Source organism: Centruroides sculpturatus, unplaced genomic scaffold (assembly GCF_000671375.1).
Source record: "Centruroides sculpturatus isolate CEXI.00-Female unplaced genomic scaffold, Cexi_2.0 scaffold93, whole genome shotgun sequence".
NCBI classification, from domain to species: domain Eukaryota; kingdom Metazoa; phylum Arthropoda; class Arachnida; order Scorpiones; family Buthidae; genus Centruroides; species Centruroides sculpturatus.
Window position 1 is genome coordinate 398,655 of NW_019384297.1, and position 15,474 is coordinate 414,128.

Consider the following 15,474-nt stretch of genomic DNA (forward strand, 5'->3'; position numbering starts at 1 on the left):
CTAACTATTAAATTGTTTGAAAAAAATTTTTATTCACTACTTTTTGATTACTTTTCTCTTCCCATCACTTGTTCTAACTGAGGAAGCCTATTTAACTCTCAGATTTCCAAGAAAAGGCCATCACAATCAGGGTCCATTGGGGTCAAATTGTTTGAAAAACCCTTTTTCAAATTAAATCTTACTGGAATATAATTTAAGGCTTTTGTTTGAAGTGTTTATGATCCCAAGTAGATTTTTTTGTATTTAGCTACAGGTTTTATTTCAAAACACTGTCCAGTGGTGTTTTGTCATTGTGACACATGCAACGGGAAATGAAAATGCTGGATATGATGCAATGATGTCATTAAAATATCCATATGATATTACATATGACGTCACATGGTTATAACCAGTAAAACTTGTTCTATGCAAACAAAACCTCAAAAGTAATCTGTTTTTAAAAATATGTTAAACTTTTATTTATTTATTTATTTTCTTAATTTACATATCAATTACAAATCTACAGAATGATCTTTGCAAACAAAATTATCACATTTTACATATTTTAGGCTCATTTTCACATCTTTTTTTTTCTGTTGCAGAAACTTCTCTCATGTCTGTGTCACAGGTCTCTATAATTGTGCAGGAATCTGTTGTTTCTCTGAATTCTTTTTTTATGAAAGATTGTCCCACTTCAAAAAGGAAAACTCTGTGATAATTGGCCATGGCAAAACAAAGATTTTGCTGTGGAGGGTGATCAGAGAGGAGGATCTAAAATGTACAATCAGAATGAAGAAAAATTAAGTGTACCATAAAGTACCATTTATTTATAAACAACAAAGCCATTACAATTCTAATAAAACTCATAGTAGGAATTCAAGTTTTCTAGGTTTCTGCTAACTTATCTATAATTTCATCTATGCTCACCTACAATTTTTTGTGAATGGAGAGTACAGTAGAGCATCGATTATCCGACTCAATTGGGAACTGGGGTTGGTCGGATAATTGAAAAGTCAGATAACCGAAAAAAAATCCGTTATTAGTGTAGTATATTATTATATCCCATGTAATTAGTATATTAGTATATTGCTATTAACCTACTTCGCATTGAATTTTCATTGACGTCAAGCCTAACAAAAATTGTAAAAATAATAATCGCCGCTATTGTATCGTTAAAAATTAGAAAATTAAACCTTGTTTAAATACTGGCTCCCTTTATGGTCGAGCCAGTGTTGCCAGCTAAAACATGTAAAAATACTATTAAAGTGGCCAAGACATAGCCAAATATTGTAGCGCCACATCACTAGCAGACATTTGAATTTGCCGACTAGAAGGCGGTCAGTTAACCGAGGTGATGGTTAATCGGGGGTCAGATAATTGATGCTCTACTATATTACTAATCCATTCAGCCTGTATTGCAGTGTTGTATTTTAGAGGTAAGTCTTAATTATTTTTAAGGTGGGGAGTGATTTTTTGGCTGTTGCAGTTGTGAAATCCGGAATTTTACTGAATTTCCCGATTAATATCCCGTATTTTCCTAAAACCCCAATTAACTATTAACCCCAATTAACAATTAACATTGTGCCAGTACACAATATTTCCTTAAAACCTAAAATAAAACCTAATGTAAAAAAGGGAAAAATTCCAATCTCCCGTTTCGTTCAAAGTAAACTTCCATCCACTTCGAAAATAATACCACATTCCAACTCCAAAGTTGATAGTTAGCATGGACCCGGGAACAACTTTGACCCATCCACGTACCTTTTATTTCACAACAATTGGTCACATGACCATTCTCCCACGACAAAACTATAAAAGCCACTTGCTTCCCCCTCTCAGGGCAGTTGTTCATCCACCGTCACTTAAATACTGTGTCCTATTTTTATATATTGTGTCCTATGAATCTTGTATCCTACAAATATTGTGTCCTACGTATACTATTAATTTCCTCAAGAGAACTATCAACATAAAGAGGTATGGAACAAATTTTTGTGAACTCTCTCTTGGCCCTTCGCGTTTTAGGGACTCAGAATTTTCCCTCGATAATAGTTATTGTACTGTCTATGTAGATAGCTAATAAATCATTGTTTCCTAGTTAAATTGGTGCCCTCTTTTACTTGTATATCGCCTGTCACCTTACCGACAGCACTCCTCCCTCCTCCACTCGATCCGAACAAGTAAAATTCTATTACCGCGGGATAAGGAAGAAGAAACATTTAAGCCATCTTGATAGTGAGCAGGTTTAACGACCTGTCGCTGGAAAGGGAGACCTCCAACCTCCCCGGCGGTTCACACAGTTGAGACAGGAATCATTGCAAGGATTTGCAATAACTTGAATATGTTGGGAACCATGTTCATGTTGCACATAGCTAGCACATCCATTGCTATCTTATATGGAAGATTTTCTATATTTTGGCATTTCCTGTATAATTTTAACTCGGCAATCACATCCAAAGGAGATTTGTTGAGATCAGTAGCATACGATTATAGAAGTGTCAAATCCTTTTCTTCCTCACTGGACATAGGAAGGAAATTTGAAGATGGAAATAGTACTTGGAATCCATTAAATATATCACTATTTTGAATGAATATATGTTCCAGTTCAGAAACAAAAAGTTCTATGAACAGAATATAAATTGTGATATGATAGTAATCTTCATGTATATGAAGGTAAGGAATTGGACAATGCTCTTGTCTTCTCATAATGCTGTGAATATTAATGACAACTCTAAGCTCTTTGCTTTTTCAAAGATTTTGTGAAACTGATTGTCAGCATCATTGCAAAGTTTGCAGTTTCCTCTGCACAGCAGTTGCCATATTTAAAAAAGATTAAGATCAGTGTATAAGCAAGAAACAAGAAAATTATCATCCAGACGTTAAACAACATACAAGTATTGCTATAAACAACTAGCACTTTCAACTAAACTATTTTCGTCTTCTTCAGGCAGGTGAAAACAGTTAATATCCTTTTATCAAATAACGATTTCAAACTACTCTAATGGCAAAACAGCTGTTTTAGATCAGTGTTTATTTTAATGCAAGTGCTTACTAAGTGGAAAACCAGTACTGAACACTTGATGTAAGATAAACAATAATGGCAAAAACTGTGATTATGAACTTACATTCTTTTAGTAGTGTTGCATCTCATGCTGTATCTGTATTTTTCCAGATTGCAATTATATCTAAACACTCCAAAATTCCAACTCTGGCATCAAATATCAAAGAAATCACTCACAGAATGATAACTTACAATCCAGCATGTTGCACAGTTTTTTTTTTTTTTTTCAGTTTTAATGTTTGTGGTAAATTCTGAGTTTTTGAACTCTTTACACAAGATGTCTTTTTGTTTTGTTGGACTAAGGAAATTGTGCAATTTACCAATAACACCAATGCAGTTTCAAATATCTACGATTTCAAATGCCTTGGATGCAAGCAGATTCAATGAAAATGATACACTGAGTGTAAATTGCTGTAGATGTGAGAAGCAAGCCTGAGAAACATGTTCTTGTGCTCCATTGAAGGCACCAGACATTACTGAAGCCCATCATATCCTTGACCATGAAGATACACTGTCACTGTATCAATGCTGAATGATCTGAGATCGCTCAAAATTAAATTAGATAGTTCTGTCCTAGTTAAATCTGATATAGGGACAAAATTCAGAAAATCTCTGCAAAGCATTTTTGTTTCAGTATTAACATATCTGGCACATATGGAAACTTGTTCAACACCAGATTTGTCTGAAGTTTTATCCACCAGAACAGCAAAACACTTGGTCTTGTTAACATTGACAACAACTTGTCTCAACAGAATATCATAGCAAGCTTCTAATATGAAATTTTGAAAATTTTGTCTGAGATACTTATAACCTGGAACCTCTAAAGTAGCCTGCAGATTGACAGTGCTGTGTGAAAGTTTCTTTCATTCCTATTGTGATTTCTCAGATATAGATATATTACCAGAATCACAATAATCTCAAAGCACCAATTCCTTCTGACCATATAAAATAATATTGGTTCAGTTATAAACAGTTACTGAAGAATACTGCAAGTTCTCATCTGTTTTCCAATATTTATTGCTACTTTCTTTGGTTGATTGTTTTCTATGAACAGGGAAAATACTTCAGCCAATGAAGTTGAAAATAAATCATGTAGGTTTTTCATTTCACTACTTTGTATAGACTGTGTGTACTCTGTACCAGAAAAGGTAAATTCTTCAGATGGTATTCATATATTTTCTACAGTTTCTTATATTTTAGCAGTTCTCTGAGATTGGGTTTTGGTTTACAAACAAGCAGTGAGTCTAATTCCCACTGTTAGCACTTGTGGAAGCAACCTGTATCAAAATGTTTAGACTCAGTAGACTTATCAGAAGCACTAGTAATTTTTTCTTTGATGTTTGTTTTTTGCTTTTTTATAAGAAAAAATCAATATTGGAAGATTTTGTGTCTTTTCTCAGTCATTTTCTGATTGAACACAGTTTTAAACATCAACAACTTTACTATATAACTGGATTACTGTATATTAGATCTCTATGTAATACATCTCTGTAATCCAACAAATGGTAGATGGACTCACAGCAAACTGCTGTGAGTCTGTCTACCATTTGTAGGATTACAGAGATGTATTACATAGAGATCAACAACTTTATCATGCTAATGGACAATTAATTAATTAATTGTCCATAATTTACTACTCATGTACACTTTGATTTTACTTGTTGCTTGTGTTTATTGCTGTCTATTGTTTGATCAAGTTGCTACCAACAAATGAGCCTCCCTTATATAGTCGATTCCGCTTAATTGGGACACATTAGGACTAATCTATTTTGGTCTAATTAAGCAGCTGCCCTAATTAAACAAACTAATAATAAATTTTAAAATAAAATATGTAATATGTAGGTAAATAAGTAGGTAAAAAATAATAATTAGGTACCTATTTTAATGCTTTATTAAACCAAAATACAGAAAATATTTGTATTATAAAGTTGCCAGACTCACGACGATAGATAACTGATTTGCATCACGCTAGTGTTGCCAAATACAGTATTAGTAGTGATGTACACAAGAGTTGACCATTTGATTTGTTCTTGATGAAATAATTTTTCCTTTCTCCCTTTTTAATTATAACATGCTCTAAAACGGGAGAAAGGAAAGGAAAGTAAATGTCACTGTACGATCTTCCTTTTAGCACAGTTTCCTTTACTTGGAGATGGGTCCCTTTGGCAGGAGTGTCCATAGAATCCGCCAACTCTGTATGCTGGTCTCAACGATCGGATGGCTGCTGTTTGAATTTAGACGTAATTATGCATACAATACCTTCCAAGGAAACTAGCTGTTGAGAGACCTTGAAAAATTGTCCAGGGATTTTTTTCCCTTTGCTTTTAAAGGGATTGTCTGGTCCAATCTGGAGCAGGGTTAGTAACTCACATTCAGGTCCATCTCAGACGGGATCCCCCCATGTGATACATCCCGCTATGGTGTCTTCCTCCAGAAAAACTGAATTGCCTGAGTGAAAGACAAACTACTTAGTTAGGCTTACACAACTTTAGTGTATATAGTGTCTACATATTTTCAGAAGATCCCTAAAATATATCAAAACTTGCTAAATTCCTTTTCTGTTACTGTCCAATTAAGCGAAAAGTTGTCCCAATTAAGTGATTAAATTATGTATTAATTTATTAGTTTGGTTTCTGTTCTTTGAGATTTACCCCAATAAAGCTGCTGCCCCGATTAACGTTGGCCCAATTAAATTGAATTGACTGTACTTGTCAGACAAATGTTCTAGAATGCTATCAATTCATCTAGAAGGAAACTTTGAGAACAAACTCAGTATCTGAACTATGATCTTTCTTCTAGAACAAACCATAGTCACATAGTATAAATAAGCTATTTGTAACTGAACATTCATTTTTTTTTCATCATAATAAGAAATTAAATAATTGATTGATATTGAGTTACTCATTAATGAAATATAATTTTAGATTTATTGTTTAAAACAATGTTTTTTAGTTTAAATTTTCTTCCTAAAGTTTTTGAGGAATCCAACACACATATCACCCCCAAAAGTATGCTAAAAGTGGCATAGCTACTGTTTAGCCCCTGGAGCAAGTAGAATCAGTGAGCTCCCTCATTCCTCAGAAAAGGTCTCGCGAAATTTATTTTGAACATTTAATTTAAAAACATATCTCTAATTATTTCAATTTAAAACCTTACTTCATAACAATTTATTTGAGATTCAAGGCAATTCAACAATAATATATTCAATTTAATAAATACAAAAATAATAAAACAAAATATAATTCTTTAAGTACAAAGTACCTAATAATATTTACTATATATTATAAAAACTGTATTGACAAAATGTATGCAAGTTTAGTTTCATGACAAATACATAATAATACATTAAAAAAATACTTCAAAATTGTTTTTTCGCTTTTTTGTTTGCAAATCTGTCAGTCACTTTCTCTGGATCAAGTTGACAAGCTATTGTTTTTTTTCTATTGATACAGTAGCCAGATGCAAGACAGTGTTGTGACATGCTACTTCTTAAATAACTTTTGATTAATTTTAGTTTTGAAAAACTTTGCTCTGCTGTTGCTATCGTTGCTGGTAAAGTTAAAAAAAAAATGACACATGCTGCAATAGTGTGGGAGAAGCTACTTGAGGCTGTGGTGTGAATTAAAAGTAGTTTGCAACTTCACGTATAGAAGTAATTTCTTTTACTTGAGTATAAAAACACATTTTAAATCAAAGCAGTTGAGGTCCAAAACTAGGTGAAATGTTTGAGGGATATGTCAATTGTAACAATTCTGATCCTTCCAGAATATTTTTATCAGATGATGCGACAAGATATGTAGGTGATAAAGAGTCTAGTAGTTGTTGCTTATCTTGATAATCAAGTTTGCAAATTTGATCAGAAATCTCTTAATACTAATAGACAATATTATGTTACACCTAGGCTTGAGTATGTTATATAATAAAATAACATTACATAATATTATTAACAGTTATATTTTTAATGTAATTGTAAATGAAATGCTTTGATGGGTGAGAGTCCTTTAGTTTATGAAGTTAATTTTTTTTTGTGTCTAACAGGAAAAAGTTTGTATTTTTGAAATGAAGTTAATTATGCCTTATTTAGTAATTACGATTATAAAATATATTTTTAAATAAAGATAAATTTTCTTTCAATGAAATCTTGATATTAAATAATTTTATTGATTTATTTATTGAAAAATATTGCAGATAATAGCTAAAAGTATTCCAAAGACAGAAATTGTTGAATTTGCTCAAAATTGTCTTGACAAGTATAATTTTCCTGTTGAGTCATTAATAATATTGCCAAATGGAACTGTTGTTCATCATATCAATGCTAATATACTTTTAGATAATGAAAATGATAACTCTTTTTCATTATTTGAAGGGTAAGATTTAATTTTTTTTTTCTAATCATATAAATAATATATGAAATATAAAACCAAAAAATTTTTAATGAATGTTTCATTTAAAGTTTTACAGATCCTGTGGGCCGAAAATATTCATCATTCTTGAAGGAAGGAATATCAAAAGCACAGAAGTTTTTAAGTTTGAAAGATGAACTGTAAATTTTGAAGATTGAAATATTTTATTTGAATGATGGTGATAAATATCAAATATTGTATAATTTATTTATATAAGGTTAATAAAATTAACTTTACATTAACAGTTAATGAAATTAACTGTTGATGTTAATTAGTTAATAATTAAATTTTAATAATTTGTATTAAAAATTATATTTAATTGAACTATTCCAAATCTTATATTTATTATTTGACTTGAAACTGTTAAATGATGGTTAATTATTTCATGATATATCATAAAATTTTTTGAAAGAATTAAAGTAACTAAACAAAGTTCATATTTTATTCAAAGTAAAAAATAAGACTGACATATTGTTGGGATTGTTTGAAATGTAAAAATAAGTAAAATATAAGTAAAAGTTATCTAGTAAATTTTATAAATTATAAAATATAAATCTGTAATTGCAGATTACATTTTAATTTTTATAAATTCATTAAAAGGAAAGAAATAATTCATACAAAATAAATGTTATTTAGAAGATGTATTTTATTTAGTCAAGAAAAAATATAAAATAAATGAATAAAACAATGGTTAATAGATGACAATGTTGAAAATGTGAATTTTCAATTCTTAAATTTATTATAAATTAAATTAGTATTAATTAGTACAATAATAAATTAATATTATAGATTAAATAAAAATTAATAAATTTACTATTTTTTATACACAAACTTTGTGGAGAATAATATTTTTGGCAGCTTACAGATTAAATTTTAAATACAAATTTAAACATCTTCATAATGTTTAAAATGTCTAAAATATTTTCTTAGAATGTTTTAATATATTCCTTTCAATAAGTATATTCAATAACGATGTATTTGTATTAAATAATAACGTATAAAATTTCAAAGTGAAAAAATAAAATTAACTATTGATATTTTTAGTGTAAAAATAAACTTAAATTTTTTACAAAAATGCTCTTAAGTCTTTTGTATAACTAGAAGAAAAATGTTGATATATATTTATTTGAAACATTTTTAAATAATAGATTAATTTTAAGATATATTTTATATTTTTAATTTAGTATTTGATTGACTTTTATTAAGTCTTAATAAGTTATTTAATTAAAGTCTATAATATGTATGCAAACAAATAAGTATTGTTAATCTTTTTAAATACTACATCAATCAGTTTTTTAGATACTGTTCTCCTTAATATTAAATGAGTATTCTCAATAAGGAATTTACAATATTAACAATTATACATTTGTAATTAAAAATTGTTCCTCATACTTTTACAATTGAATTACAATGACAAATTTGTTATAAATATTGAGAAATAGTATGATACATTGAGAAAGTTTAAAGCCAAAAATCTCTTGGTACCTAGTGTTTTCTTTTTAAATATAAATTTATTATTAGACTGTTCCTATTAACATAAATTTTATGATTTATCTGAAATAATATAAGNTGATTTTCAAAATAATCCAATGAGACTATAATCTTATATCCAAATTTTTAGAGGACTGAAACAATATATTTGAAGGGAAAATTACAGTGTTGTTTATTTAATGTCACAAATATTAATAATAAAATTTTGTTTTTATATTGTCCATGTAGACTTTGTTTATAAATAGGATTAGCAAAGGGAGGAAGTCTTAGTTAAAAATAAAACAAAAAGTATCCCTTTATTTTCACCTGTACACTCTTTTTGTGTTTCAGACCTGCAGGTCTCTTTTTGTGTGTTTTGGCCCCTTCTCTGCAGTTTTACATTTTATAACAATATTATTATATAAAAATTTTTAAAATATATATAATGTTACACTTGACAATATTTAAAAACACTTACATCTTCTCTAATGTCCAATATTAATACAACAATAATACGAGGTGTGTCCGGAAAGTAAGTACCATCTCATTCTACCGCCACTGCAGCGGTAGTATCGCAGTTCAGCATCTGCGCACACGTGTCTCTGGTTGATTGTCAGTCCAGTGATGCCATTAGAGCCGGATTGTGTTGTTTTTCCACATGTTAGTGAGTGTTCAAAATGTTTAAGATGATTGCTGATCCCGCCGATTGTGAAGTGCATTCTGTAATACGGTTTTTGAATGCAAAGAATGTTAAGCCAGTTGAAATTCATCGTCAAGTTGTAGAGATTTATGGTGAAGATATAATGAGTGATGGAATGGTGAGAAAGTGGGTTCGACAATTCAATGCTGGACGCACCAATGTTCATGACGAAGCACGGAGTGGCCAGCCTTCTATTGTCAATGATGGTTTGGTTGCAAAAGTGAATGAGAAAATTCTTGAAAACAGATGGTTCACAATAAGATTGCTTTGTGATGAGTTTCCACAAATTTCAAAAACTGTTTTGCATGAGATTGTCACAAATCGCTTAAATTATCGCAAATTGTGTTCCCATTGGGTTCCCAAAATGCTTACGGATGTCCACAAAACGAAGCGACTTGGAAGTGCTTTGACATTTCTTATCCGATACAGTGAAGAGAGTAAAGATTTCCTAAACAAAATTGTTACCGGTGATGAAACTTGGGTTTGTGATGTTACTCCAGAATCAAAACAACAGTCGATGAAGTGGAGGCATTCATGGTCCCCTACAAGACACAAATTCAAAACAACGTTGTCAGCACGAAAAATCATGTGCACTGTGTTCTGGGACAGCCAGGGCGTTCTGCTTGTTGAGTTTCTTCCCAGAGGTAAAACCATCAATACAGAATGATACCGTGAAACATTGCAAAAACTTCGCCGTTCAATTCAAAACAAAAGACGTGGAAATCTCAGTAAAGGCATTGTGTTGCTTCACAACAACGCATGTCCCCATACTGCTGGTGTCACTCAAAACCTTATTCAACAATTTGGTTGGGAGCAGTTCGATCACCCGCCGTACAGCCCCAACCTTGCACCTGCAGACTACCATTTGTTCTTGAACTTGAAGCATGATTTTGGAAAGAGGCGCTTTGCCAGCGATGAACATGCAACAACCAATGTTCAGCAGTGGCTGTCTTCACTGGCACCATCTTTCTTTGAAGAGGGTATAGACAAGTTGGTTTCCCGATATGACAAATGTCTGAACAAATGTCTGAACAACTCGTAACTATGTAGAAAAATAGTTTCCAACATGCTCTTTCATGTAAAAATAAATTTTGTTTTGAAAAAAGATTTTTTATGTGAGTTTTTCCAAAACGGTACTTACTTTCCAGACATGATTTGTACCTACATAAAGCATCTAAAAGACAGAGCTAAACATAATTATCATGGTCTTTTCTAATTCGTGCCTTTTTTATTTTATAATTTATGTAAAGATGTCCTATCTGTAATTTATCTTGTGATGAGCTGCATTTAATACAAAATTAATGAAAAATTTTCATATTTCCAATATCTCATATGTATAAATATAGTAATGTCTGTAATGCACCTTAGAAGTAATAAACTACTGTAAAAATCTATACAATTTGTATATTTTTACAAAACATGATTTAGGATTCTGATCTTGACCATTATTTTTTATTAATTTGTTTTCAGAAAACTATTTTTTGCAAAAAACAATGACCTTGCTCTCTCTAGAGGCAGCACTATCAATGTTAATTACTCTATCTTTTCACAATACTATATTCTTATAAACTTTATGATCTACTTTGAATGCAAGCATGTATAGTGTTTTTAATTAATTCATAGTTGTAATAAAAAAATTTTAATGAGTTAAAATAACATAAAGTTAAATATCCAAAATTCACAGTTTTTGAAATGATTTGGAATCACTATCACTTCTTATGTTGAATGGTTTGTGTCAAAAGTATATATGTTTTTCCATGTAAAATTATTAATTTTTTTTAATCAAGCAACAAAAATTAGTGAATATTTTTAAATTAAATGTTAATTCAGTTATGACAGTAATGCCTAGGAAGTGATTGTTAACTATTGATGGTGAGTAGGAAAAACAAAAACAAAAAAAAAAAGCAAGTGGATAAAACTACTTATCACTAATAGTTACTCATAGGTTAGTGTCTGATCAACAGGATAGCTGCATAAAGTTTATAGATTTTCTTTATGTGACTACCACCTAGAGGCCATTTTATAAAACTCCTCCCACGTGTCTCCTTGGCAGATCACCCATGTAGTGCACTGCCTTCCATTAATCCAACTCAAAAAACAAGTGAACTCAAATAGAAACTGTAAAAACAGTTTACATTCATGACTAATCTGAGTGTAAAGATTCCATCCCCATAANCCCCCATGTGATACATCCCGCTATGGTGTCTTCCTCCAGAAAAACTGAATTGCCTGAGTGAAAGACAAACTACTTAGTTAGGCTTACACAACTTTAGTGTATATAGTGTCTACATATTTTCAGAAGATCCCTAAAATATATCAAAACTTGCTAAATTCCTTTTCTGTTACTGTCCAATTAAGCGAAAAGTTGTCCCAATTAAGTGATTAAATTATGTATTAATTTATTAGTTTGGTTTCTGTTCTTTGAGATTTACCCCAATAAAGCTGCTGCCCCGATTAACGTTGGCCCAATTAAATTGAATTGACTGTACTTGTCAGACAAATGTTCTAGAATGCTATCAATTCATCTAGAAGGAAACTTTGAGAACAAACTCAGTATCTGAACTATGATCTTTCTTCTAGAACAAACCATAGTCACATAGTATAAATAAGCTATTTGTAACTGAACATTCATTTTTTTTTCATCATAATAAGAAATTAAATAATTGATTGATATTGAGTTACTCATTAATGAAATATAATTTTAGATTTATTGTTTAAAACAATGTTTTTTAGTTTAAATTTTCTTCCTAAAGTTTTTGAGGAATCCAACACACATATCACCCCCAAAAGTATGCTAAAAGTGGCATAGCTACTGTTTAGCCCCTGGAGCAAGTAGAATCAGTGAGCTCCCTCATTCCTCAGAAAAGGTCTCGCGAAATTTATTTTGAACATTTAATTTAAAAACATATCTCTAATTATTTCAATTTAAAACCTTACTTCATAACAATTTATTTGAGATTCAAGGCAATTCAACAATAATATATTCAATTTAATAAATACAAAAATAATAAAACAAAATATAATTCTTTAAGTACAAAGTACCTAATAATATTTACTATATATTATAAAAACTGTATTGACAAAATGTATGCAAGTTTAGTTTCATGACAAATACATAATAATACATTAAAAAAATACTTCAAAATTGTTTTTTCGCTTTTTTGTTTGCAAATCTGTCAGTCACTTTCTCTGGATCAAGTTGACAAGCTATTGTTTTTTTTCTATTGATACAGTAGCCAGATGCAAGACAGTGTTGTGACATGCTACTTCTTAAATAACTTTTGATTAATTTTAGTTTTGAAAAACTTTGCTCTGCTGTTGCTATCGTTGCTGGTAAAGTTAAAAAAAAAATGACACATGCTGCAATAGTGTGGGAGAAGCTACTTGAGGCTGTGGTGTGAATTAAAAGTAGTTTGCAACTTCACGTATAGAAGTAATTTCTTTTACTTGAGTATAAAAACACATTTTAAATCAAAGCAGTTGAGGTCCAAAACTAGGTGAAATGTTTGAGGGATATGTCAATTGTAACAATTCTGATCCTTCCAGAATATTTTTATCAGATGATGCGACAAGATATGTAGGTGATAAAGAGTCTAGTAGTTGTTGCTTATCTTGATAATCAAGTTTGCAAATTTGATCAGAAATCTCTTAATACTAATAGACAATATTATGTTACACCTAGGCTTGAGTATGTTATATAATAAAATAACATTACATAATATTATTAACAGTTATATTTTTAATGTAATTGTAAATGAAATGCTTTGATGGGTGAGAGTCCTTTAGTTTATGAAGTTAATTTTTTTTTGTGTCTAACAGGAAAAAGTTTGTATTTTTGAAATGAAGTTAATTATGCCTTATTTAGTAATTACGATTATAAAATATATTTTTAAATAAAGATAAATTTTCTTTCAATGAAATCTTGATATTAAATAATTTTATTGATTTATTTATTGAAAAATATTGCAGATAATAGCTAAAAGTATTCCAAAGACAGAAATTGTTGAATTTGCTCAAAATTGTCTTGACAAGTATAATTTTCCTGTTGAGTCATTAATAATATTGCCAAATGGAACTGTTGTTCATCATATCAATGCTAATATACTTTTAGATAATGAAAATGATAACTCTTTTTCATTATTTGAAGGGTAAGATTTAATTTTTTTTTTCTAATCATATAAATAATATATGAAATATAAAACCAAAAAATTTTTAATGAATGTTTCATTTAAAGTTTTACAGATCCTGTGGGCCGAAAATATTCATCATTCTTGAAGGAAGGAATATCAAAAGCACAGAAGTTTTTAAGTTTGAAAGATGAACTGTAAATTTTGAAGATTGAAATATTTTATTTGAATGATGGTGATAAATATCAAATATTGTATAATTTATTTATATAAGGTTAATAAAATTAACTTTACATTAACAGTTAATGAAATTAACTGTTGATGTTAATTAGTTAATAATTAAATTTTAATAATTTGTATTAAAAATTATATTTAATTGAACTATTCCAAATCTTATATTTATTATTTGACTTGAAACTGTTAAATGATGGTTAATTATTTCATGATATATCATAAAATTTTTTGAAAGAATTAAAGTAACTAAACAAAGTTCATATTTTATTCAAAGTAAAAAATAAGACTGACATATTGTTGGGATTGTTTGAAATGTAAAAATAAGTAAAATATAAGTAAAAGTTATCTAGTAAATTTTATAAATTATAAAATATAAATCTGTAATTGCAGATTACATTTTAATTTTTATAAATTCATTAAAAGGAAAGAAATAATTCGTACAAAATAAATGTTATTTAGAAGATGTATTTTATTTAGTCAAGAAAAAATATAAAATAAATGAATAAAACAATGGTTAATAGATGACAATGTTGAAAATGTGAATTTTCAATTCTTAAATTTATTATAAATTAAATTAGTATTAATTAGTACAATAATAAATTAATATTATAGATTAAATAAAAATTAATAAATTTACTATTTTTTATACACAAACTTTGTGGAGAATAATATTTTTGGCAGCTTACAGATTAAATTTTAAATACAAATTTAAACATCTTCATAATGTTTAAAATGTCTAAAATATTTTCTTAGAATGTTTTAATATATTCCTTTCAATAAGTATATTCAATAACGATGTATTTGTATTAAATAATAACGTATAAAATTTCAAAGTGAAAAAATAAAATTAACTATTGATATTTTTAGTGTAAAAATAAACTTAAATTTTTTACAAAAATGCTCTTAAGTCTTTTGTATAACTAGAAGAAAAATGTTGATATATATTTATTTGAAACATTTTTAAATAATAGATTAATTTTAAGATATATTTTATATTTTTAATTTAGTATTTGATTGACTTTTATTAAGTCTTAATAAGTTATTTAATTAAAGTCTATAATATGTATGCAAACAAATAAGTATTGTTAATCTTTTTAAATACTACATCAATCAGTTTTTTAGATACTGTTCTCCTTAATATTAAATGAGTATTCTCAATAAGGAATTTACAATATTAACAATTATACATTTGTAATTAAAAATTGTTCCTCATACTTTTACAATTGAATTACAATGACAAATTTGTTATAAATATTGAGAAATAGTATGATACATTGAGAAAGTTTAAAGCCAAAAATCTCTTGGTACCTAGTGTTTTCTTTTTAAATATAAATTTATTATTAGACTGTTCCTATTAACATAAATTTTATGATTTATCTGAAATAATATAAGGAAAGCATGGATTGCTTAAGAAAATGAAATAAATCAATTATTATTTTATAATATAATATAAAAATATGAGTAAATAGATTTTATGCATATAATACAATTTTTTTTAATTTA

The 15,474-nt window shown here is 28.7% G+C and overlaps 1 protein-coding gene across 1 annotated transcript in view; it reads left to right on the plus strand.

The window, feature by feature from the left end:
• Window positions 1-7,989, plus strand: part of LOC111627785 (selenoprotein N-like) — a 29,445-nt gene extending 21,456 nt beyond the window's left edge. The window contains exons 7-8 of the mRNA XM_023371462.1: window positions 7,226-7,404; window positions 7,491-7,989. Of these exons, the coding sequence (XP_023227230.1) occupies window positions 7,226-7,404; window positions 7,491-7,584 (273 nt within the window). The 3' untranslated portion in view covers window positions 7,585-7,989. The remainder of the gene's footprint in view (window positions 1-7,225; window positions 7,405-7,490) is intronic.
• Window positions 7,990-15,474: the final 7,485 nt, after the last annotated feature.